At 33.0% G+C, this 27,944-nt stretch overlaps 1 protein-coding gene and 1 long non-coding RNA gene across 3 annotated transcripts in view; one reads left to right on the forward strand and one right to left on the reverse strand.

Annotated features, from left to right (window-relative positions):
- Nucleotides 1-5,287: 5,287 nt before the first annotated feature.
- On the reverse strand, nucleotides 5,288-26,023 carry LOC143225814 (cyclin-dependent kinase inhibitor 1B-like). Its single transcript, XM_076455862.1, has 2 exons — nucleotides 25,426-26,023; nucleotides 5,288-8,856 (listed from the first exon to the last, which is right to left on the reverse strand). The coding sequence occupies exons 1-2, from the start codon at nucleotides 25,913-25,915 to the stop codon at nucleotides 8,849-8,851; spliced, it is 498 nt and encodes a 165-aa protein (XP_076311977.1). The 5' UTR covers nucleotides 25,916-26,023; the 3' UTR covers nucleotides 5,288-8,848.
- Nucleotides 20,734-27,944, forward strand: part of LOC143225818 (uncharacterized) — a 36,712-nt gene continuing 29,501 nt past the window's right edge. The window contains exon 1 of one of the 2 annotated variants that reach the window (XR_013014095.1): nucleotides 20,734-21,183. This is a non-coding gene — a long non-coding RNA (uncharacterized LOC143225818). Of the gene's footprint in view, nucleotides 21,184-23,169; nucleotides 23,465-27,944 lie in introns of those variants that run through there. The other variant, XR_013014094.1, reaches the window with a different exon arrangement.

A 27,944-nucleotide genomic window follows, 5' to 3' on the forward strand; every position in this document is an offset into this window, starting at 1 on the left:
GAAAAGCTTTGAATGTGTGTGTCTTCCTCATGGCAAAGCTACAGCGGGCTATTTGCTAAACCCACCGCGAGAATCGAACTCTTAATTTTAGCGTTATAAATCGGTAGACTTACCGCTGTACTAGTAGATAGTAACTAGGTTTCAAAAAGACGTCATGACTAATATAAATTTAAATGATACTGTAATAACTTGTTTTCTAATAAAAATCCAACCAAATTGGAAATAACGATAAATTTGTGGATTTTCTACGTACGTGCTGTAAAATATTTTGAATTTTGTCGCTCGTAAAATATTCCGGATTTTGCTTACGTGTATGAGAGAGGTTGTCTCGTGTGCAAGATTTGTTCGTTTTGTTCCCGCTTATTTTTATTTAAACATTAAGCTATACAAAGGTCTGTATGTTATTTTGTTATTTGCCTACCATTGGCATTGAAACCCGGATTTTAGCGTTATAAGCCCACGAACCGTTGACGCACTGGAGAGGGGTGGGATGAAGTGTTTGTAAAGAATACGTAAAATACAAAAATGTCTGAATACAAAATATGAAACCTTATTGGATAACTCTTGATCTCGCTTGAAGAAAGAAGTTTTGACTGGAATTAATGTCGTTGTTTTAATGCAAAGCTACACAATGTGCTATGTCCACCACGGGAACCCAAACCCATATTTCAGTTTCCTAAATGACCCAGCATGGCCAGGTGGTTAGAAGGCTCGACTCGTAATCTGAGGGTCGCGGGTTCATCGCCTCGTCACACCAAACATGCTCGTCCCTTCAGCCGTGGAAGCGTTATAATGTGTGGTCAACCCCACTATACGTTGGTAAAAGAGTAGCCCAAGAGTTGGCGGGAACGAGCTGCCTTCCTTCTAGCCTTGCGCTGCTAAATTAGGAACGACTAGCGCAGATAACCCTCGTGTAGCTTTGCGGGGAATTCAAAACAAACAAATAAACAAAATGATCCCTATCTACAGGTTTTTAAGTGACCAATTTTTATTTATCTTCTTTGTTGGATTTTTTATACTTAAATATGCGCAAAGGATAACCTGATATGGTATCTACCTATACATTGTAATGATAAGCAGAGAAACGGTTCGTGATGATTTACTGTAGTTATTAACTACTTAATCGCATTAGTTCGAGATTTAAAATGTTAAGCTGCAGGTGAAGATAGTCAAGGGGATTTGAGAATATAATGAGCATTTTATGTTCAACTAAATACTCCATATATAATGCCTAGACCAAGACACGACCTCTACTAAACGCGAAAACAAATTTTACCAGTAGAAAAGCAGTCTTTTTGAATAAAACATTTACATCTAAAACATCGCTTTAAGTAAACCTTCGTGCCTTTTAAAATAATTATTTTACGAATGTGTGTAATGAAATTTAACGTTATTAGTATTTTGTTTTCTCCTTCATTACCTTCTTAAATTAGAGGTTGCCTCTCCCTAAAAACATTGACTGTATAATGTACACAGCATTGAATATCTACATGTTAAAGTAATTTAATATCGATCTATTATTAATCCGTGATGACGAGAAAATCCACTTGTAGAGAAAAATATATATGTAAAAACGGCTGGTCTGGGTTGAGAAATTTTTTTTATGTAGAGAAGCGAATTAACAAAAGTAAATATATCTCACGAATTAAAAAATCACGAAACCATATACTGCTGCATACCGTACATTCCAGACATCAGCAGAAAAATAACCAACATTTGGCAAAACTTGTAACAAAATATGACATTCCAGTTAATACCAAATTTATTCAAAAACCCGGCACAAAACTGAGGTCTATACTATGTAAAACCTACACTGACAAACACCACATCAACATTATTTATAAAATACAATGTGATAACTGCCACGACTTCTATATTGGAGAAACAAGTAGAAAAATGGAAACCAGATTCAAAGAACATAAAAAGTCATCTTCACATGTTTTCAAACACTGCATGTCAAATAAACACAACATAACTATAGAAGACACCCAAATACTAAATAAAGAAACAAACATAAACAAACGCAAAATTAAAGAAGCCTTACTTATACAACAACTCAAGCCCAAAATAAGCTAACACAAAGGAACACCTTTACACCTATATTAATAAATATAATCAAACATCTAAGCACGCCTTCTACATTCCTATACTCAAATACACAACCCCTTCAAACACGTCGTCAGCTATCGGTCAGTTACCTTTTTCTATCTTTGTGAACCTGATGATGATCAAAGAAGGTCGAAATGTTGTTCGCTACTCTACATAAAAAAAATTTCTCAACCCATACCAGCCGTTTTTACATATATATTGATCTATTATTTTTTTTAGCTAGTAATTCCCGTTTCACCCTGTATTCAAGCTTTATAATCGTGCAACAGATGTATGTTAAAAAGCTATCTTCAAGGAATATTGATAACGTCATTCACTCTAGAACTGTGATTTTGTTTCGGTTGTGTGAAATATATAATAAAAAATAATTTCACGACCTTCGCATTACTTTTGTTAACATTCTGGTTTGGTGCAATATATATATCAGTTTTTTGTAGGCTGGCAAGTATAATAATAATTCTGAGGAGATATTCTTTTCATTGCAATCCTAGTACGAGTACTATTTGTGCATTTTCGTATGTGTACAACCTAGGTATTCAATAGTAAATATTTTAAAGTATATCTTGAACTGAATCGTTATTATTTAAAGTGCTTTTTACTCAAAAGTTCCAGTAGGGTTTTGTGTAATTCCTTGTATTCCCCTATTATGAACTATTATCAAGGTTCATGATAAAGGTCTATGTTGGATGATAGTGATAATTCTGTAGTTAAACACACTAATAACAAAAGATGAAAAGAGGAAAGAGCTAATTATGTATCTTACAAAAAGAGTTTGTAATAACTGAACAGATGATATTCCGTTCTTTTTTAAGTTCACGTTTTATATTGTTCATGTTTTTGTAAATGTGCTTAAAAGGCAAATAACAGTTCGGTTTTGTTGTAGATGTGATGAGCACATCATTAACATGTTATTAATTTATTTATTAAACTTAACAGTGTTTGTGATACAATTTCTTCTATAAAAATGTGTTATAAAGAATTTTTTTCAGAAAGTTTTGATTTCTTCTATAAAAATGTGTTATAAAGTATTTTTCAGAAAGTTTTGATTTCTTCTATAAAAATGTGTTATAAAGTATTTTTCAGAAAGTTTTGATTTCTTCTATAAAAATATGTTATAAAGTATTTTTCAGAAAGTTTTGATTTCTTCTATAAAAATGTGTTATAAAGTATTTTTTCAGAAAGTTTTGATTTCTCCTATAAAAATATGTTATAAAGTATTTTTCGGAAAGTTTTGATTTCTTCTATAAAAATGTGTTATAAAGTATTTTTCAGAAAGTTTTGATTTCTTCTATAAAAATGTGTTATAAAGTATTTTTCAGAAAGTTTTGATTTCTTCTATAAAAATGTGTTATAAAGTATTTTTCAGAAAGTTTTGATTTCTTCTATAAAAATGTGTTATAAAGTATTTTTCAGAAAGTTTTGATTTCTTCTATAAAAATGTGTTATAAAGAATTTTTTCAGAAAGTTTTGATTTCTTCTATAAAAATGTGTTATAAAGTATTTTTCAGAAAGTTTTGATTTCTTCTATACAAAAAAGTTTGTTTTTTTCAGAAAGTTTTGTTATAAAAGTATTTTTTCAGAAAGGTTTGATTTCTTCTATAAAAATGTGTTATAAAGTATTTTTCAGAAAATTTTGATTTCTTCTATACAAATATATTCGAGTTTGTTTTTTTTTTCAGAAAGTTTTGATTCTGTGTTTTTTCTCTGCCCTTCCTCAGAATAATTTTGTCGCCTTCTGGTATTTGCTTGCTTATAATTACTTTTAACATATCAATTTTACAGGTTTAGTGTGGAGACTGAAATTTATAAGCAATTATTTCAATAAAGTTTTACCGAAAAGAAAGTGGAAATCTGTTATCAAATATTTGAATATCTTTGCTGTATTTTCATGTTTGGTTTGTTCTCTAGTTACTTCTTTTGAAATAGAACTACTGAAGTAAAATTTCAAATAAAACAAAACTATTTTGATCATGAAGGTGCTGTTTTAGTTTTGATCAGAAAATTTCCAATTTTCACTATAGTATATAATTTGATAGCAGCCATTGCTTTTATTTAAGTGTTGGCTTTTTCCAAAGTCAGTGAGAAACTTTGAAGTCTTGTAATTGTAAGTAAAAAATCAAATATTTGTGTGCATTATTCAACTTTCAAAATTAAACATTAATAACAAGAACAAAAAAAATATTTGCGTTTAAACAGAAAGGGGATATGGACGTAGATGAGTGTATTTTGTGTTTAAGTCATGGTGTTGCAGAAGCTATTATATAATTATGATCAAATTTGGTTTTCATTTCATTTATCATCTTTCAATGTTTTACATTAAAAACATTTACTTTATTGTTGATCACAAACAAATAAATAAATAAAAATTACGTATAAAGCAAAATAAGTTGAGTAATAATATTACAACTAAATAACCAGTATCATGTAAGGTGTAGTAAATGTTCTTATTTATTTAAATGGGGATATGTTGATTGTGATTATACATTATTTTAATCTCGAAGGCTATATTCAGAAACTGCATCAGGCGATTTCTAGTTCCGTTTATATATTTAAAACGATACGTAAAACTTGTGAGTATTGTGAAACTAAGCTGAAAATATTTCTAATAATATTCCCGAAATTTGTTTTGAATTTCGCACAAAGCTACTCGAGGGCTATTTGTGCTAGCTGTCCCTAATTTAGCAGTGTAAGACTAGAGGGAAGGCAGCTAGTCATCACCACCCACCGTCAACTCTTCGGCTACTCTTTTACCAACGAATAGTGGGATTGACTGTCACATTATAACGCCCCCACGGCTGAAAGGGCAAGCATGCTTGGCGCGATGGGGATGCGAACCCTCATGTTATTAGTCGCACGCCTTAACACGCTTGGCCATGCCGGGCCTATAGACGAAATTGTAAAAATTTGCTTTTCCAGTACAAATCATAACTTACATTTTTTAAAAATATAATTACCAGAGGCCCAGCATCGCTTAGTATATTAAGGCGTTCCACTTGTAACTCGCGGGTTCGAATCCAGCCGCACCAAACACGCGCGCCCTTTCAGCCGTGAGAAATTCAAACAAACAGTAATTACCAGATTGCTGGCTTATTTGTGGTTTTCCGTTTCACATTTATTTTCTTGCATAACAGCAATTGACTTAGTTGTTTTATATCAAAAGCAGTTCTGAACACAAGCATAAAATAATTACTTTTATTTACAAAACCACCTTTTCCAGTATCTACATAAACAAAATGCTTCTTGTTAACAAACACATTTTTAAACATAAAAAATATATTCAGCTGCTGACGGGATGGGAGAAAATCAAATGGTATAACTAAATAGCAATAAATCTTTAGCTTGAGATCAAAATAAAAACTGTTATATGGTTGCATATTTTTAATTGAAATAAAAATGAATAGCGACAATACACAAATGATACCTCATACTTCAAATACAAATACAGTAATTAAAAAAAGCAAAATGATAAAAATATTGTTACAAAAACACAACTCGTATACCTCCTCATATATATGTGTAGTACAGTCAAGTTCAGTAAACCCACTATCCTTTTAAAAAGGTTATGACTCCAGCAGAGCTATGTGTTTCCTTATTTGAGAATGGATAAGAGGTTTTACTGTTGTTTTCTAAGAATAAGTTATTGAAATTCATACATATTGTATAGCAAATGGTAAACAAATATTTAAATCGTTACTTGAATCAATAAAACAGGCGAATGTTTACATATTAAAAACCAGAAGGAGGGAAATCCTTGTCATAGTGGAAACTGTGCAGTGGTTTTGAAATCTTACGAACTTTTCACAACCCTATATTTGAAAACATTTCTGTTTAGTATGATTTGTTAAGAAAGTATATTCTTTAAGACGTCTTTGGATATTTGTTAACTCAAAATAAAAATAAGAAAATAATAGATCTTTTCTTGTCGTAGCTATCAATTATATTTTGATATTCAGAAACTGTTCTCAGATCACCTTCAAGGCTATGATCCCACGATTTCCATATATAAAAGTTGTTCATAAATCCATTTGCAATTCCTCTTTCCCTCACAAAAATAAAAGTATTAAGGTATATTTGCAGATTTGAATAAACTAGTGACAAAATTCAAAATTGCGTGATAATTTAGTGGTTTTATTTTATATTTAAAATGCCACTTGCTTGTTAAGCCTAAATATGCAAGATATTTCTATCAAGTCTGCTTAAAATGGTTAAATATTTAAAAATATTACCTGTGAATATTTGAATTTCATACAAATCTGACGATAATGTTCCTAACATAAAACCTATTTCTGTACATGAGATCAAAAGCTGTTGTTGAAGGAATAGTGAATAACTGAAGGTCTTCTGAGAATGACCGAACTCTTGTGCAGTTGTTATTCAAACTTAGCCATGTTTAACTAATTAAAACATACTTAGTCTTTTTAAACATGGGATTTGTATAAATGTCATATATACTGTAGTTATTTATGAACGTCAAGATTTTAGTTTCAATCTAAAATCTCAAAATCATTTGGACAATATGTCTAGTTATAAACAACACAATAACAACAACATAAAAAATGTCCATTGTAATAACACACGTAAAAAAATATGTATAGATATATATGTGTACATTTATACTTACCTTAAACACATAAAACATAAAAAAAGGTCCTTTCAAAAATACACCCACATGAGATCAATTGCTGACGGAGCAGTACTGGTCAGTAACAAATTGAAGAATGACTAAAATATATTTTCTTTGTCTATTTCTAATAAGCTATTTACACATCTATGCAACACATAAAACCGGAAGAATATTAATGTATATATATATTTATATATAAACCTCTAAATCTTTGATTAAAAAAAATTAAACTACGTTTTTGGGAGATCTCCAATTTCACCTACCTTTTCCTTAATTGTGACCTTTACGATGCATTTTAAGCCCGTTTTCATATTGCGAAGAGTTTTAAGTTTTGTATACGGACTTTCGTTTGAAGTTTTTACAAAATATCAGCTCTATTTAAGCACAAATGTTTTAAAAGCGAGCTTACACAGAGAGATGAAAAAAGCACATGATAAGAAAACATATAATAAGTGCACTTTTTCAATGAACAGAGTTAATAATTCTTAATCGGATATAAGTTTAAAAGACAAAATTTTCTGTGCAATTCTGTAAAATTATCGCAACAGTTAAAATAATACTGTTGTATTATTCAATGCACTGAAAGCATTATTTCAAAGTATCTTTTGGACAAGTCTAGTTCTACACCAGGTTACTTCCATCGGTAAAAACGTGTTAAACGTTAAGAACAAGTTTAGTGACACATAATGAGGAGAATAATTTTTAAAAATGCGAACTACAATCTGTTCTTTAAATTTTTGTTGCACCTTGGTGGCCTTTCTAGTGCAAAGCTACACAATTGGATATCTGCACACCGTCCACAGCGGGGAATCGAGCCCACAATTTTAGGATTGTAAATTCGTAAACTTACCGATCACACACACTAGGAGAAACTACTGTATCTCACGGAGGAAAAATACTCTATCATATTCAATAAGACTTCTGTGGTTACTAAGTGTTACATTACCGAAAAGGTCCTTTCATAAATGTCCAGGGGTATGAAATAATGCCCTTAAGTATTAAGTGAGCTTAGTTGTTCTGTAGGATATGAAAAATAATACACTAGTTGACTACATTCGTAACTTTTAGCGTTGTAGCTGGCGTCATTACTACAAACGTTTTTTTTAACATGTTCATATAAAACTATATACCAATACGACAAACCAACACAGTATGAATGATCGTCTATGCTACGAGATCCGGGTGTTTAGTACGAAAAACATAACTAACGCACATCTGTTTGCATTATTTCGCCGAATTTTTTAAAATAATTTTAAAAAATAGCTTTTTTGTTACATTTCATTAAAACCTTGTTTATCTAAGTGATGCATTAAATTAATAAAAAGTTGTAACATACTGAGAGCATAACATTGCACAATTTTTGTGAGCAAAAACAAACAAGTGATGTTAACCTTTCAGCACTAAATAATAGCAACATGCCAATGAGATCGCTTAGTTGTCGACTTACTTATATTATTTATATGTAAAGTAGTTTAAAATTAGATATGTGTTAAATTTTATTGTAGAGAATACTTTGGTTCTAACATAAAGTAATATTGTTGATTTAGAATCAAACTGAAATCTTTCGGCCATATAATGAATTTCAGTTTTAACCGTCGAAACGGTTTAAACTTTTTATATCCCAGAAAAAACAACAACTACTGCAGTGTATGTAACTATATAATGCTGTGAATAAAAATTAGATTATAAATATTAAATTCGTTGAATGAAGTTTCTCTTAGACAACGAAACATACAAAAATATAAATTTCGACATTTGTAACTTAAAATTATTATGGATGTCTTTAAATGTTCAAAATTATTAGTTACACAAGCTTTAGAAGCGTGTTTTCTTATTTTATATAGCCAAAAAATCACAACCGTTAGGTAGTTAAGTATTAACCTATGACAATAATCTGAAACTCTGATTCAAACATCGTTGCATGGTAATAAAAAAAGTTTAAAACTTAAATCTAAATATGACGATCGAAAAAAAAGAGATCAGTCTTCACATTAATGTAAAAAAAATAATGTTTTCGGCACGTTTCTTCTCTCTTGTCATTTTATATGAGATCAGCTGAGAAATGTGGGACCCTTATCACGTAGTCTTTGGTAGGTCATTGGACACTGGGCAGTCTCAGTTACCTAAAACAGAGAAAATGGTACACAGTTTTAACATAACATAACACCATATATAACTAACTTACAAACATATTTTCTTCTGAGATAATGTTCTACAAAGTAGTGTAAGAGAAAATGGTACACAGTTTTAACAACATAACATAACACTATAACTTACAAGCATTGTTTCTTCTGAGGTAGTGTTCTGCAAAGTAGTGTAAGAGAAAATGGTACACAGTTTTAACAACATAACATAACACTATAACTTACAAGCATTGTTTCTTCTGAGGTAATGTTCTGCAAAGTAGTGTAAGAGAAAATGGTACACAGTTTTAACAACATAATATAACACTATAACTTACAAGCATTGTTTCTTCTGAGGTAATGTTCTACAAAGTAGTGTAAGAGAAAATGGTACACAGTTTTAACAACATAACATAACACTATAACTTACAAGCATTGTTTCTTCTGAGGTAATGTTCTACAAAGTAGTGTAAGAGAAAATGGTACACAGTTTTAACAACATAACATAACACTATAACTTACAAGCATTGTTTCTTCTGAGGTAATGTTCTACAAAGTAGTGTAAGAGAAAATGGTACACAGTTTTAACAACATAACATAACACTATAACTTACAAGCATTGTTTCTTCTGAGGTAATGTTCTGCAAAGTAGTGTAAGAGAAAATGGTACACAGTTTTAACAACATAATATAACACTATAACTTACAAGCATTGTTTCTTCTGAGGTAATGTTCTACAAAGTAGTGTAAGAGAAAATGGTTTTAACAACATAACATAACACTATAACTTACAAGCATTGTTTCTTCTGAGGTAATGTTCTACAAAGTAGTGTAACAGAAAATGGTACACAGTTTTAACAACATAACATAACACTATAACTTACAAGCATTGTTTCTTCTGAGGTAATGTTCTACAAAGTAGTGTAAGAGAAAATGGTACACAGTTTTAACAACATAACATAACACTATAACTTACAAGCATTGTTTCTTCTGAGGTAATGTTCTGCAAAGTGGTGTAAGAGAAAATGGTACACAGTTTTAACAACATAATATAACACTATAACTTACAAGCATTGTTTCTTCTGAGGTAATGTTCTGCAAAGTAGTGTAAGAGCTTTTACAGTAAATAATTAAAATATTTGCATTTCTTAGAAATACAAAAACAAACTACTTCTTTGAAACCAGTGTTTAAGATCTCTATCATAACGTTTATCTAAACCAGCCATAAAGCATACATTTGAGAAAACTTCTATATAAAAATATATATAATCCTGACTCTGAAGTTGTAAATTTATGATATATATCAAAATGTTTTATCTAAAATTATTAAAAATCAAAACTACAATAACTTGCTTATCCATAGTTCTCTTACTGTCTGGATTCAAATACTGTTACATTTTAAAATACATTTGAAATTAAGTAATGCATTAATTACATTCTTCGCTACCCAGCATGGCCGGGTGGTTAAGGCACTCGACTCCTAATCCGCGAGTTGCGGGTTAAAATCCCAGTCACACTAAACATGCTCGCCTTATCAGCTGTGGGGGCCTTATAACGTGTGGTCAATCCCACTATTCGTTGGTTAAAGAGTAGCCCAAGAGTTGGCGGAGGGTGGTGATGACTACCTGCCTTTCTAGTTTTACATAGTGTAGCTTTGCGCGAAATGCAAAACCAAACCATTTTAGCTTGTTACAATCATGAAGCATCTTCATTCAAAAAGAGTATGCATTTTAGCAGACAATATTCACAATAAGCCACTTGCTGAAAATGTTTATTAAATTTGTATTGTTATCACTCTCAGTTTTAGAATGAAAAAAACAAACATAGTCACAAAACGTGTTTGGAGACATTGTTTCAGCGGTTGCAGCGAGAGTTCCCTTTCGTTACTTTGCTTACTACGACAAGAAGTGTGACAGTTTATCTTTCCCTTTTACTGTTGTTAATCGAACACCAAACGTTCAGAAAGGTCGACTAGGCTAACATTAAAACTCCACGCCATGTCTGCAGAGGTAATTATGCCTCACAGGGTAGAGGTAAAAAGTCAAGGTTAAGGAAGTCTGGAACAGACTAATAGATAACACAGACAGAGCGTCACATACAGCTCTAAATAAAAACTTTCGAGACGTTACGTGTCTAACTATAAGCTAAACCAACTTTGAAAACTCACAATTACACATCCATGTTTAATTTGGGCAATACTTCAAATACGGGGAATATGATTTTATTCCATAAAATATTTTAAACGTGGTTTAGAAAAAGGATATAAGTGCTTAGTAATCTAAAACAACTACAATTTTATCCAGACAGTTGATAGAGCACGAACAAATTGTTTACAATATGTACTTAACAAATGCAATTTATTACATTGGTATTATAACCTTTTATATGTGTATTTTTACGCGGTTCACTTCACTGCCATTGCTTCTATATGAATGTACTATATTAGTTAAGGCCATATCTCAAGCATTTCGTAAAATTACCTATGGGATACATACCTTTTATAGGAATACTTCTATCAGTATTACAATTAAGCCATAATATTAGTAAGTAAAATATGAAAAAAACATGAACATGCGGATAAAGAAAAGATATTTAAGACATGTTCATGTTTACAAACATTTTTGTTGAAACTCGTATTTCAAGAGATATTAAACCGACCTTAATATCCAGTAAGTTGAACTTATCTTTGCAGAAAATTGAATAAACAGAAAATCTTTTGTACGCAATGAGTTTACTTGCCACATACATTAAAACTAAATTAAACTCCAGTAATTTGAACTAAAAGCTTACGAAGCTTAATATTTCGTAAATTTCAAACAGTTTCACAGATTTCGAAAAACCGATCTTACTTCTAATTGATTACATAATTTTGTTTAGAACAATAACATTTTGTAGAATGTCACAGATATTGAATTGTTTTAAGGAAGAAAGAGAAATAAGAGTTATCGACAGAACTCAGTTTGGAAGTATCTCTTTCTCTGTTTTTAATAACATATAAAAGTTTAAAACTACATATTTTGTTTTTGTGAAATTTTTCTCATTGGTAGTTTTAATGACCAAACAATAAAATCTTTGAGGTAATAAACAAACTATGTATGGTTCACTCTTAAGGTGGAATACTCAAAAACCTAAAGGAGCTGTAGCATATTTTTTGTGTCACTTTAATTATAACACAAAAATCAAAGTTTCTGATATATATGTTTATATACATACTGTTACGTGTTATAATTTATCTCGGACGAGTCTCCGATTTATTAAGTTACGTACGTTGAGCATTACGATTTCGAGTAACCGGAAATTTGAATTTAGAAGTTAACTGAATGTTAATGTATATCAAAGTTATAATATTTGCTAATATATAACGTGACGGTTTATCCCACTTTTTCTTAGCAAAAAAGTAGCTAAGGAGTTGCCTTCTCTCTGGTCTTTCAATTTTAAGATAAGAACGATGCAGATAGTACTTGATTACATTTGAAGAAAATTGAATAAACAACAAATATTTGCATATAATGGACTTGCTTTCCACAAATTGTAACACTGCATTACATTAAGTGTATGTACCCTCTCCCTTCCCGCGAAAACATTGTATTGCTGCAACTAGTCATTACTAGATCAATATACGGCAGTATAGATTTCCTGCCATACACATTAACACTGCATTAAATTGTTATGTACCACCCTTCTCGCGAAAATATTATATTGCTGCAACTAATCATTACTAGATCAATATACGGCAGTATAGATTACCTGCCATACACTTTAACACTGCATTAAATTGTTATGTGCCCCCTTCTCGCGAAAATATTATATTGCTGCACTAATTATTACTAGATCAATATACGGCGGTACAGCTACCTTTGTCTGGTGATGGGCGCTTACAGGTGCTAAGTTACGTAAAGTACTAGAATTTCGGAAGGGCACGAATACTAAAGAAACAAGGAAAGTTAAATATGTGACGAACTTGCTTGCAATTAGGATTGCCATTCAAAGCTACTTCTTCTGGTAATTAATGAATGAATTTTAATGGTGTTAGTTCACATTAATCACGAAACTTTCAGTAATAAAATGAAGTGCAAAAATAAAAACAAAACTTAGAAATTAACTAATATTATTACAAAAAGTTATCTGTGTAGCCTTTGAGACATAAACAAAACAAGGTCTTGCTGTGAAACCTCTAAATTTTATAAAACTAGCATAACAGAACAGTTTATAATCCATAACAATTCTGTCAGAATGCGCAAAAGATGGATTTACTTGTTTATTAGACATCCTGTGTTATTAGATAAATTTGGCACAAACTTTATATTCTGCAAATTAAAAAGTACTTTACTCACATGATACGTTGTCAGATGCCTTACTTTCAATAATACGAGAAATATAAACACAAAATTTAGAGATATGAATACAAAATCCACAACATATGCAAGACAATTCACCGACTAAAGTATCAACTCTCAGAAAGAAAACAACAAACAAGGAACCTTCAATAACAATTACATGACTGGATCTTTGTTTAATTTTACTTGTTACTTAATACAGAAACTTCCACAAATACACATAAGAATTAAGCTACCTATAAGTTTCTTACAACAAGTTGCTTTTGTAATTATTATTATTTTTTAATGCTTGAAAAACCAGTTTTGTCATCTAGGACAGAAATACTTGTAAATAGATAAAAAAATGTTAATTCCAGTATCACATACAATTCGTTTTCAATCACCCAAAGAAAGTTGTTTTTTTAATTTTGCGCAAAGCTACACGAGGGCTATCTGCGCTAGTCGTCCCTAGTTTTGCAGTGTAAGACTAGAGAAAAGGCAGCTAGTCATCATCACCCGTCGCCAACTCTTGGGCTGCTCTTTTACTAACGAATAGTGAGATTGGCCGTCAAATTATAACGCCCCACGGCTGAAAAGGCGAGCATATTTGGTGTGATGGGAATTCGAACCAGGACCCTCAGATTACGAGTCGAACGCCTTAATCAACCTGACCATGCCGGGCCTTCCAAAGAAGTTAAAAGTATGAAATTACACTATACTATAATGTAAACTACGATTAAATTTTGGCACTTGTCACCAAGTTTGGTTAGAAATTATTCACACTGATGCAAAATTCAGTTTATACATTGAGTTTTATGTATGGAGTATTCATGAGTACGAACCTGCTGTAAATATGAAATGACTGCATAAAAATTCAAGTTTAATCGATAAAAATATTTTAATGAATTCGTGTAATGATAATGTGAATACTTTGGAAACATTTCTGTTTGAATATAAAAGGAGTATTTTAATTTTTGTGAATACACAACCGTTTCGGCCAACCTTCATCGGGATATATTAAACTGTTTTAAAAAATTTAAATTAGTTTTATATCCAAACAGCGAAAGGTTTGTATATATCTTTTTACCTTTTAATAAATATAATGCTAATAAAACAACAAGCAATGTTTTGTTGATAAAAACAACAACATGATCTATCTATCCTTACGTTGAAAACAAGAGAAGACAATTTTTAAATTTGTAATTCTTGACTATGTTGATATAATTATGCGGCACAGTAGCGAAGGATGCACTGATTTAAAAGGTGATAAAACTAAGGGAGGGAATTTCCTTTACCCATTTCGAAAACAGATAGTTGTTATTACACGTAAGATAAAGAAAACGCACTCTATACTCGATTAGGTGCAGATATTGGTTTTTCACACAAAGTCAACAAGTTTTTTTTTTAATTAGAGACATATGACTTTTAAACTATAACTAATGAAACCAGAGGTGAAACGCTTATGTTAAGAACTGAAAAGGTTTTTTTTCAAGGTGTTTGGATAACTCACAAGGAAAGAAATGCAGATATTCACAAATAAACGAATCCATATAGCGGAAAGTTTGTTTGAAATGTAACAAACTGGCGCAGGAGACATGAAATCCGTCGTGCGAGGTAATTTCTAACATCTATTTCGCGCCGACCTTCGCCACATATGATCATGTCGCTAGGCAACAAAACATTCTTTCTTTGGCGCACACTTGCTTCGTGTTTCTCTTGATACATTAATAAAAACTAGTTTAGCAGGTAAATATCCAAGGTGATTCGGTCGCTGATTTAGTAACTTTTTATCTCTGTTTTACAGGGATGATATTCTAATCTAATGAGTATCTACTAATTGGGGCCAGAATGAAAATATAACAAGTAAAGAAAGATTTACCCATTGATGTGTGTCTTTTTCTTATAGTAAAGCCACATCACACTATCTGCTGTGTCCACCGAGGGGAATCGAATCCTCCATTTTAGCGTTGTAATTCTGTGGACTTACCAATTGATTTGACTTTCTGTGTAAATTATTAAATAAATTTAGTACAAGCTTGATATTGCAAAATTAAGAAGTTTTTTGAATTTCGCACAAAGCTACTTGAGGGCTATCTGTGCTAGCCGTCCCTAATTAAGCAGTGTAAGACTAGAGGGAAGGCATCTAGTCATCACCACCCACCGCCAACTCTCGGGCTATTCTTTTACCAACGAATAGTGGGATTGACCGTTCCATTATAACGCCCCCATGGCTGAAATTGCGGGCGTGTTTAGCGCGACGGGGATGTGAACCCCCGACCCTCAGATTACGAGTCGCACGCCTTAACACGCTTGGCCATCGCGGACCGTAAATTAAGAAGTAATTTTATTACATGGTATATGGTGTCAACTACACGTGAAATATAAACACACAAATATATAAAAATATCTTTTTGTTTCATTACTAAAAACTAACGATAAGATGGTATTGTGTTGGTATCACAAGACATCTGCCTTCAATATATAGTCTATAAGTTGTGCCAATAAAATAAATTTTCAAATGAAATGTGTTCTTCAAAACTTTCACACACAGAGATTTAAACATATGACTAGTTTGGGTCTTTGGTTATACCAATTGTTATACCTTTATGTAGCCTTGAGACAAAAACAAGGCTCTGGTGCAGAACCTGTATATTTCTAATTCATTATAATTCTATGGAGAATTCTGTCAGAATCTATAGAATTACTAAGTTGCGTGTAAATTTAGTGAAGGCAATGCCTAGTTTAGAGATTCGTTTTAATGGAAATAGCTTGACCTAACTATCAAATGTTATATATTTGTAACATCAACAATATATGATTTATTTCCTTGTATCGTTTTGTTCATTGACAGTCACTTATTTTTCAATTAATTTTGGTACACTGTTTTAATATAATATTGTTGTTTTTTAACACAGTCCTTATAATCAATTTAAATAGCTTTTCTTGGACAATAATATTATCACACTTGAACATATCCAGTGCTGAATTTGAAATAACAGAGAATTGATATATATATGTCTAATCAAAATATACGACAATCGCTTATTATTTTCCTCTGAAGACGTTTGTTTTTATTTAATTACAAAGCTTCACAATGGGATATCTGTACTGTGTCCATTACGGGTATCGAAACTTGGTTTTAGCGTTGTAAATCTTCAAACATACAGCTGAACCAGTGGAGGCAGTCATATAATTAAAAAAACATAAAAACTAATCTTAATCGTATAATTTAAAATTATTGATGTTCGAAACACTGCCAGTTTTCCCTGAGAAAGCTTTTCATATTTGTAAGAAATATCTTTGAAAAACTAAATGGAAGTAAAGTAAGTGCTTTTGCATTATCGCACTCGTTAATTAAAAACGGGCAAACGACGAACAGAGAACTGTACAAGAAGTATTTCCCAAGTTTGTGTTCTATACACTGAAGCCAATTTAGACAGGAAAATGCAAATTTTTATGGGAAATTTTCTTTGAAATTGAAAACAAATATGCTGATAAAAATATGTTATGCTCTCACGTAACACATTTTCAAATATTATATTTACATTTATAAAAGAGATTACAACCGAGCTGTTTCGATATAGGTAGACAATTCACCATCAGGAACATACAGGAAAGTTAACTGATTTGTACATTTTTAGACTTATATTGGTAACAGAAGGAAGATATTAAAAAAAGTAAAATTGTAGTGAAACGAAATGTGTTGATGGTTATCTGATGTCTGGTATTCAAGCAATAGCAAAATTATCCTCTTATTAGATAATCACTTGGTTAGGGAGCTCTGTTCGTAATCTCAGGATCACGGGTTTGAAATCCGTCGCACCAAACATGCTCGCATTTTCAGTCATAGGAGCGTTATAATATTACGGTCAGTCCCACTATTCGTTGGTAAAAGAGTAGCCCAAGCGTTGGAGGTAGGTGGTGATGACTAGCTGCCTTCCCTCTCGTCTTACACTGCTAAATTAGGGACGGCTAGCGCAAATAGCTCTCGTGTGGCTTTGCACGAAATTCAGAAACAATCACTTAACCTTTCAATTTCTGCAGAGTCTTCGCTTTCTAAGCAATTACACGACCTTTTTATGAAAAGTATCCTGTTCCTTGGTAATTAATTGATGTTTTATGAAAAGTATCATGCTTTTTGGCAATCACTACTTACCAATTTTAAATAGTGAGAGACGAATCAAGAAATAAAATTAAAAGTATTTCATTTTTTTAAGTAAACAATAAACAGCAACTTCAAGTTGCGTTTAACAAGTCAAGTAACAAATGAATCAAAAGTCTTCTACCTAAATGTCAACATTATATCGCGTGTAAGAAATGAAATAACAAGTGATTCAATTTCTTTCCGGTCTAAATAAGTTTAATTCGTGTGTAAGATCAAGCAGCAACTGAATAAAGAAATATCCTCTTCTTATAAACAAACAAATGGAAACTTCATTTAAATCAAGAACATATTATAAGTATTAAAACTGTACTTGATAATTGGCTGGAAATACGATAACATGTCCCACACAAAACATTTTGGAAAACGTGTGTGTTCCATTAATTTTTGAGGAGCAAATACTATATCTGTATCTGTCTATATATAGAGAGAAAGAGAGAATAATTTGGTAAAATGAAAACAACAATTTACATGTAGAACCGATTTTTCTCCACTCTTTACAATCACTTGCTAGGATTAAAATGAGAATATGGTATAAGCAATTTCCTGATGTCATCAAGAACTTCGTTTATGAATTTACTCTAGGAAAGAGCTGGAAATTTGTATTAACCTTTGATCTGAACGTATAATAGTAATGATATCTTAGTAACTTATATATACAACTATATACACTTGGTGTCTGCAACTGAATAGTACTTCAAGCTTGGTCGTTCATAATCAGAAATATTGACTGGTGAATGGTTACAAGTTAGCATCAACCGTTGCTCACACGCCTACTCCTAACTGAATAACACACCTACAGTTGAAAGTAAGGCTCGAATATTAGACCTTCCGATCTGCAACCTGGTACATTAACTACTGGACAATACTCGACCAGCTGATGTCTATGAAGAAAAGCTTTCTTGGTAAGGTAAGTTTAGTGTACATATGTACAGAAATCTTTTAAACCTTACTTCAACAACCTATATATCTGTATTCCTGTACATATGTTTAATAAAACAGATACAGATATGGAACCTGGATCACTTTTCTTGGTATTTCACCTCATCGCTTATTTCTTCATGCCAGATCAAAACCTCACCTAATTAAGATTAATGAAAAGTCGTTGATAAATGTTAGTTGTTGCTTTTAGCGTGTAAATTACACAATGAGCTATCTGCTCTCAGTCCATCGTGGGGACTCAAACCTTGTATTTCTGCGTTATAAGTGTATAATAAAACCGCTGATTATCTTATAATCATATCTTAGAAAAAGAAAAAAAAAGAAGTGAACAAGGTCATCAAATGTGAGATATATTTAGGTATTATTCTTTAGTAAGTTTCCTTTCCTTTTTGCACTTGGGACAATTCATTTAGGAGATATTTTGTATGTTCACAGAATGAGTTTCCAGGAGTTTTTGGGATACGTATGAGTCCCCTCTGCACAGATACGGTCTCTAATTTGGATAACAGCCAAATTGGCGTTACTTGAGGGCGTTAATACTTGTCTTGTATAGTAGTGGCATTTCAAACATGTTTGTTATATTTTTAGGATTGTTATACAATTCTAAGTACACCAGCGTTAATTTAACTTTGTCAAGAAAATTAAAAAACATGTTATTAAATATCAAGTAGGTAATTTTCTTCAGAGAAATAATTATATTTTGAAATACTAAATTTAATTCAATAAAACTTCTAACTTTCCCGTTAAGCCTTTTAATGATCCATTTCCATCTACATCTGTTCGATTCTAAAACAATTTCTATCAAAGCTATGCAATGGCTATCTGTGTTTATTTATCCCTAATTTTGAAGTGTTAAGCTAGAAGGAAGGCTTAGTCAACAGCATCAACTGACAACTGGATATGTACTCATGTACTGTCATTCTTAACACACACTCGCTGCTCCGATGTGTGGAACGTGTTTTTTTTTTTCAGCAACGGTCTGTGAACCATTAATCCTTGAGTTCAAAGTCCGATAATTCTAACCACTAGGTCGACTGTCAACTGCAAGAATGTTGCTATTACTTAAAAATAAAAGACACACTTTTGCTCTTCAGACAAAAAATTGTGTGAACGTCATGAGTCCACTATCTATTTCCTTCTTTAATCAATGAATACATCAATAAATGCTAAAAAGTTAATCGTTTTTGCACTTAGTGGTTTACTTCTTTAAAATCCAAAAGAAAACTTTCTATGACTCCATAAGAAAGCCAGTTTGATCAGTAAGTTTCACTGAGTTACCGGTGTGCAAGTAATTTAGATGTCACACCTTAGTCTGACCGACTCACACTCCTACATGCTAACAAAAGTATGGCTATTCTAATGGAGTTATATGTGCCAGCGTTTACTTGAATTTGTGTGTTTTTTTCTGAAACTTGCATTGATTTTATTGGAATTGTTTATTTGGCAAGTCACCGAAACTAATAAAAATAACATAAATCGAAGCGCAGGGAATTATTGACTAAATCTATGTATGTAACTCGCAGGAGTCCACTTCTTGTTTTCGAGTCGTACTTCAACGAAGCTTATTATTTCTGTTTCCTGTGAATCTTTATACCGTAGGTAGAATTAATTCAGTAAACTTTGTTAGCTACTCCAATGATAAATGAGAAAAACTAAAGACTGTTGTCCCAGATATAACATGAAAAGTTCTGTTACGTGATTTACTCCTTTATGTAGACGTACAGAAGATTGCATCATCACTTAATATGAATTAAATATCAAAAATATTAGGAGAAACCTAGTTAGAAATTAGTAACCATATGTAACTGAGGAAGTAACTAAAGAAAGAATGCGATCCAAAATCTGAGTGTCGAGCGTCGTGAATCATGAAATATAAAAGCATGTTCCACAGACTAATGTGAAGTGAATCAAACGTAAAGATGACGTGTGTACAGTGGGATCTCTGGCTTATCGCCACTTACGATTAGTGCTGTCTATACTTTCTAAAGTTGGTTGGTAGGTTATTGTAAGTTTCGATTATTGCTGTGTTTACTATTTAAAAAAAAAAAGTTATTCTCACCAAGCATTATCCCTACAGTAGTCATCTGAAGGTAAAATACTAAATATTTCATCCACAGTGTTTCTTAGGATGAATCATACATACACACAGAGCTATATATGTATATATATATATAGGTAAACCTGTTCAGAGCAGCATGGAATGGTATGGTGCTTACCTAAACATACTATAATGAAAAATATGTTACGGTTGTGTTCATGTCATTGCTTTGGGTGATATTATGGTTGTACTAATGTCATGTGTTTGTTGACGTTATGGTTGTGCTGATGTTCCTGGTTTCGTTGAGACAAAAGTATATATGGCGGCTCGTGGAAATAATGTTTAGTTGTGGTTCAGAATGGGGCTCGTTCCTCCCTCACACTTCCATCTGGTGGTACTATCTATGAAATAATGTTTAGTTGTGGTTCAGAATGGGGCTCGTTCCCTACCCCCTCACTCTTCCATCTGGTGGTACTATCTATGAACGAGCATATAATTGATATTCATAATAGTATTTTCAACTATATATTCAGAACTCTGTTATAGAAAACTTCTGAGTCATGTATTTTGCTATAGTTTTTGTTGAGTCATCTCTTTGAACAAAGTCATTGAATAAAAACATTTTTTTAACAAGTGTAAACATACAGATAACTATCTGAGATGACAACAGTGTACCAACTTTATATTTTGTCTGCAAACATCATCCGCAAACTGGCGCGTAATTTTAAGTCAGTAACAGTTCCATCTTCAACGTAAGCCTAAACGGTGTCTGTTTCCAGTTCATCTTGAAACTTCTATTTCTATGAACAGAAGTACGAGACCTCTTTCAGTTCTTGAGAACATGTGGCAAAATACCAGATTTCATCAGTTGTAAGTCCGAACGTTCACGTTATATATAAAGAGTCGTAATCTTATCTGACACTATGGGTTAAAATGTTATCTTGTTAGGCGAACAAGCACTACAGTCCCAAATCATAACGTTAGGAAAGCTGTGAGGATCTTGTCAAAGTATCGTTTGCTTGCAGCGAAATTTTAAAAGAGAAATGAAGCTTTCAAAAAAGGCTGTAAAATAAATATTTTCAAAAGGCCACAATATTTAAGTTACAAACGTGATTTATTTCATCATTTTTTTCCAGAACTTCAACGCGTGAAATTTGATCGCGTGATTTTCCATCTGTCAGCAGGTTTTGAAATTTTTTTATTCATGAAAGAATCATTTATATTCTTCCTTATATAACATTCAAAAGATAAAAAAAATCTACATTTCATTCTTGTTTCTATTCACATTTTTAGTATATTCAGTTGTACTCAACTTGTTTCCCTTTACATTAGCTTAAATATTGTAACACATTTGTTTTGACTTTATAATTAGGTATGTAAGGAATTGAGATCTCAGCAGTACAGTGTTTAATAATGAATATAGTTTACATTCTAATGTATAAATAATAATTTACAGAATTAAAAAAAAATTGTCTGTGATGTGTTCACTGCAAAGATCTGTGTGTGTGTTTTCCTTATAACAAAGCCACATCGGGCTATCTACTGAGTTCACCGAGGAGAATCGAACGCCTGATTTTAACGTTGTAAATCCGTAGATTAATCGTTGTACAAGCAGAGGATTACTGCAAAGATCTAATCTCGAATTTTAATATTATAAATTTTGAAACTAAGTTAAAGTTTCTCGCTGTGCCATCAGGGGGCTGACTAATTAAAAATATAATATATGCTTGGATAAAGTGTACTTGTTTTTTACAATACTTAACATGTATCTACTCAGGAATTTTTTAAGTACTTGAATAATAATAATAATAAAGATTATGATTCGTAATTATTGTTGCTATTGTAGCATATAATTATCTGTGTAAGACAAATTTTATGTGAGCATAAAGGCTGTAAAACGTATTGGAAATATTTACTATCTTATCTTAATATATATCAAATCACACGTCTCTTATATTTTCGGCAATCGAGTTATTTATTCACGCATATTTACATAGATATTTGAAGAACGAGTAATATTAATAAAACATATTTTCCAGTAGACTAGATGTTTAAGGTAGTCTGTTTTCCTTTATTGCCAAAATTTAAGGTCCGGTATGGTCAGGTGGCTTAAGTACTTGACTCGTAATCCGAGGATGGCGGGGTCGAATCCCCGACACGCCGAACATGCTCGCCCTCTCAGCAATGGGGACGTTATAATGTGACGGTCAATCCCACTATTCGTTGGTAAAAGAGTAGCCCAAGTGTTGGCGGTGGGTAGTGACGATTAATTGCCTTCCCTCTAGTTTTACACTGCTAAATTAGGGACGGCTAGCGCAGATAGCCCTCGAGTAGCTTTGTGCGAAATTCAAAACCAAACCAAAATTTATAATTTCAATTAAAAAGAAAAGTTAAACATACTACAGTTTTGGAACGCGTTGCCTGAGTGAAAAAAAAAAGGCGTTACATGTTATTTAATAACATACTTCAACGTAAGGTTTTTGCTTTCGTCTTTAAAATTTAAAGCAGTTATGTCTCGCACCCTTACGAATTTAATTTGACAGAGAGGACTGCCGGGTATTGTTTATATTTTCAAATATCATGATTTCAGTCGAAAATAAAAAAATACACATGTAAAACAGGTTGAATACAGCATAACGTGAGAGTTTTTTTTAATTGGGAGATTTGTATAACAGATACTACTTAGTTTTAGAAAGCAAATGTACAACATGACTTATTACAGGGTGGGTAAACTACATTTAACACTCAAACATTACTCACAATTACTACATACTAAATTGTACTTGTACATCAATCAACTAGAAATTATGTAATGGTTGCGCAACATGGAGTACCTTTACAGGCTAAACAGACTACGTTTAACTGTCTCATATACATTACTCATCAATGACTATAAGCTAAATTGTACTTCTGCATCAACAAACTATAAACGATGCAAGAATGTTAAACTTAAAAACTCCCCAGATGGCATGGAAAGTATGTAGTGATGTGGCTTTCCATTTATCATCTGAACTTTATAATTGTAATTAGGCATATAGCTACACAATGGATTATTTGTGCTTCACCTTCCATACGTATCGAAACCCGGGTTCTAGGGATGTAACGCCGAAGATATCCTGCTAAGGCACTAGGGGGGGCTCATCACCTGAAGGTACTTTTATATTTTTATTCTCTAATACCTTAACTTAAATTTAAGTAAGCTACACGATGATAGAGTTTATTAAAATAAAAGAGCTACGATTAGTATAATTAATAACTTTCTGTACTTTGACAATTTAGCAAAAAGTGTGCAGTAATGACCGTACTTCAAATGTTTTAAGAGATGGGTAATGTAAGGTAAAAGGAAACATTCTCAAAGAAATTTATCTGTAAGCTGTGTCTGAAGTTGTGTTTGTTTTGAATTTCGCGCAAAGCTACTCGAGGGCTATCTGCGCTAGCCGTCCCTAATTTAGCAGTGTAAGACTAAATGGAAGGCAGCTAGTCATCACTATCCACCGCCAACTCTTGGGCTACTCTTTTACCAACAAATAGTGGGATTGACCTTACATTATAACGCTTCCACGGCTGAAAGGGTGAGCATGTTTAGTGCGACCGGGATTCAAACCTGCGGCCTTCATATTACGAGTCGAACGCCTTAACCCACCTGGCCATGCCGGGCCTTGAAGTTGTATGGCTTCAGTATTTGGTATCGATAAGTTTTCAGTAGGGCAGTTAAACGTTTAAATTACAAACGATTTCTCCTTACAATCTATAAAATTAAGTCGCGAATTTCACCCACGACCAATGAAAACGAATGGTTATCGTACCTACTAGATTTATAAACCTACTAGAAAGCTCAGTCTGATGATAAACTAAATGTAATGAACAGTGCCTTTCAACTTGTATCGCGTTGTGTTACGAGATGGCACGATTTTACTTATTCGATTAGTGATCAAGACATTATCACACTGTGCGCTATTAACGCATACAATGGAAGGAATAGGAACTGACAGACATTGTGAATATCACCTACACACTATCCAGCTATATGCACATGATTATTGAATCAAACCACGAAGAAAAACAGAAAAAAAAAAAATGCTAGGCAAAAGCATCTAGTAATGAATTACTACGTTTAAGTAAATACACTAAAAGTATAAAATAGAGCAAAGTTATGCTTTAACCATCATCGCATAAGAACCTATAAGACTGAGTCCAACTTAACGAGTAAGGCCTGTTCTACTACAAAATATTTGTTCCGAGAGCGCCATCTGTTGAGAATATGGATAACATGCAGGAATAAACATAATAGCGACAGGATTGCATTGACAATAATATACTTCTCTCGCGGCAAACTCAACGCTGATCCAAAAGTGGGGGAATAAATTAAAAAAAAAAAAAAGACGGAAAATTAATCGATAAACGTCGTTTTTCTGACAAATTCGTTCATGTTGATGAAAAAATAGCGATATTTATAGGAATATTACTGTTTCTGATCCTACGCACTAGTTTAAAATTCAGGCATAAAAACAAAAGTACACTATACGGATATCGCAAGGTGAAATATATAATCAAGTTTGCCATAAAAGAATTAAATTGACGTTGAAATGTATCTTTTAGTTTTTTATTACTCAGGGTAAGGGGATTCATATAATTTAGCATTTGTTCACTAATATCAGTTGTAGCGCTTATTAGCTCTGAGGAAAAGAAATTAGTGTGAAAAACGATACGATTTACGTTACTTGGTTGTCAGTTTCATTTTAACTCTATCACCTTAAATTAGTATTAAAAGCTGAACCACACACATTTTACCGAGACGTAAAACCTAGACTTTCCCGTTTGTCTATGAACTGTTGAAACATTATTATAGACACTTGTATAAGCCAAACATGTTAATTAGGATGAAACCGCGTCTCAGCTTATGATTACTAAATATAACTTACAGAGCAAACCTGTCGCGCCCGGAGAGGTTTAAAGTCCCGGATACGAGCTACCAGGGGAGATGAGGGGGAAAAAATCCAGGATTCGTTTCCAGTGTTCTTAATAATTTTTTGTGTGTGTTGTCGATGTAAAAGGAAAACAAATACTAGAAAAATCGACTTTCTAGACTCTATTTAGAAATAATCAGCTTACCGGTTATTCTTAGTTGTTGTGTAGTTTTACAAACAACTCTTTTATCCTCTTCTTTCGATACTGAACTTGCACTGATTATTGTATCTACTGCAATGCAAGAAGGCTTAGTTTTTGTTACTGCGAAACTTGTCAGACAAGGTGCACCGGAATATTCTGGGTTGCACAACTTGCTTTGCTGCACATCTGTAGTGCAGGCACTGTCTGCAGTACTATTTTCACACTGCAAGTTTGGAGGGATAGCATCTTCAACATTTATCAATTCGTATCGGCCTTCCAGGGGTGTTTCTTGCTCAAAATCAAAATTCCATCGCATTTTCTGTTGTTCTTTTATCTTATTTGTTTCTTCTTGTAAGCAGCGCAGGTTTTCCTCGTGATCAACAGGGGTAAAAAGAGCGCGACGAGCCGACGAAAGTTCCGGTAAACTGGGCTCCATCGGTCGCCTCACATTAAGAGACATTATAACCCGCCGTATTACATCTCCCGCACTCATTGCTATAGCTACCGTGAGACTCCAGCGCTGAAACTCGAGTCAAAGATTTAAACCACGCGATAGAGCGACAACTAAAGAGGGTGGCGGTCAACCCTCGAAAAAAATAAACAACATTTTAGCTCCTGGAGATCCCGGCAACAAATTATTTTTATCCACCAATCCACAGTCAGAATTTGAAGCGTCAGGTCAGAGGGTGGTAAGACCGCACGACAACTGATAGAACTTACGCACGTTTATTGGCTACTATCGTTGGTCGTTTTCCCGCGCTTTTGTCAATGGCCATGAAGAGGATTTAAATCTGTACTTGATACTTGAGACTAAGCATTAACTGTTCTTTTGAATCGCAAAGAGTCTTATAAACCTTTCTCGTTCACACATTTCTAAGCACTTTGTTTCACGTCAGCTTGACATGTAATTTGGAGATATTTTTATATGAACAAAAAATAAAATAGGGTTAAAATTGGGATTTATCGGGTACTTTTATTACGTACGACAAATGAAAAATCAAAATTAACGTGCTAATTACTGGACTAATTTTTTGCTTTCATTCTGATGATTTATGGAAAATAAACAATTTTGGAAATCCAATAAAAGGAAAATAACTGCTGGTGCTCAGTTTTTACAATAACTTTGAACAACACTCATTTTTTTTTGGAATTGACCTGACAGCGTATAAAACAAACTGTATAAAAGCTTGAGCTTTTCTATAGTATTCGTATTTACCTTGGTTGTTACGCGGAGGCGTCGCTAGGCGCTGGCATACGGGGCCAGTGCCCCGATTCTATCTGACAGTGTATCAAATCTATTGGGCCCAGCATGGCCAAGCGTGTTCAGGCGTGCGACTCGTAATCTGAGGGTCGCGGGTTCGCATCCCCGTCGCGTCAAACATGCTCGCCCTTTCAGCCGTGGGGGCGTTATAATGTGACGGTCAAACCCACTATTCGTTGGTAAAAGAGTAGCCCAAGAGTTGGCGGTGGGTGGTGATGACTAGTTGCCTTCCCTCTAGTCTTACACTGCTAAATTAGGGACGGCTAGCACAGATAGCCCTCGAGTAGCTTTGTGCGAACTTCAAAAACAAGCAAACAAACAATCAAATCTATTTAGTGCTCTTAAACAATAAGAATGAAAACCCATGGTCGAAACGTCGGAAATCCAAGCGAGTTCTGGGCCTAAGCCCCGAATCTGCTAAGCACCTTGTAATGCCTCTGTTATGTTTTTAAATATAAAAGTGTTCTTATTTTTAATTGTCTTAATATAATTTATCGATTAAAATAAAGCCTGCTATGATAAACAGTACTCTTAGAAAATATATAATAAAATACTTTAGGTAAACAATGAGGATTTAGGACGTCTTGGCTACTGTCTACAGAAAACAAAATAAACTTTGAAATCGATTATACAAAACGTTTATTTTAGTGCGAGACGGATAATTAGAACTTACTTATTCAATTCTTTCACGGCTTTATTCCAATTTTGACTTGAATTGTTTTAGTGTATTAACAGTTTTGACCCCATAAGAAACATCACTAGGTGCTTGCATACAGGGTCCTTTCCCTACTAGGCGCTTGCATGCAGAGTCCATGCCTCTATTATATTTGATAGTGCCCAAACCCACCAGTCGGTGCCTTGAAAAAACCAGAATGAAGGGCAATGATCGATGTCATACTGATACGTCGAGGCTCCCTTCTGGTTCACTTCCTCCACATAATAGCTGTAGAATCATAAATCCTTATTACAGTTTGATCTAATTGCGGTAGTAAATTAAGAACTTTCTTCTCTTCCTCCTCAAGACAGGTGTTGCCTGTAGAATGAAGAATCCTTAACTTTAAATCGTGTCTGTTAGCACGTAAAACTGTTCAGCTGGAAACTACTGAATATACTTTTGCAATAACTTTTATTTTTAATCAGGATGATCCCTTAGTGGACGTTGTTTCATTTTATTTATACTGCGCATGTGACATTGTGAATAGTTGCTTTATATTATTGTTAATTTTGGTTTGCCCTGGAAGTCTAGAGTAGAAGCATTTTT

The sequence above is a fragment of the Tachypleus tridentatus genome, chromosome 1 (genome assembly GCF_004210375.1).
Source record: "Tachypleus tridentatus isolate NWPU-2018 chromosome 1, ASM421037v1, whole genome shotgun sequence".
Lineage (NCBI taxonomy): Eukaryota > Metazoa > Arthropoda > Merostomata > Xiphosura > Limulidae > Tachypleus > Tachypleus tridentatus.

Coding starts and splice junctions, on each gene's coding strand:
- LOC143225814 (XM_076455862.1), bottom strand. CDS start 25,915: ATGAGTGCGGGAGATGTAATACGGCGGGTTATAATGTCTCTTAATGTG.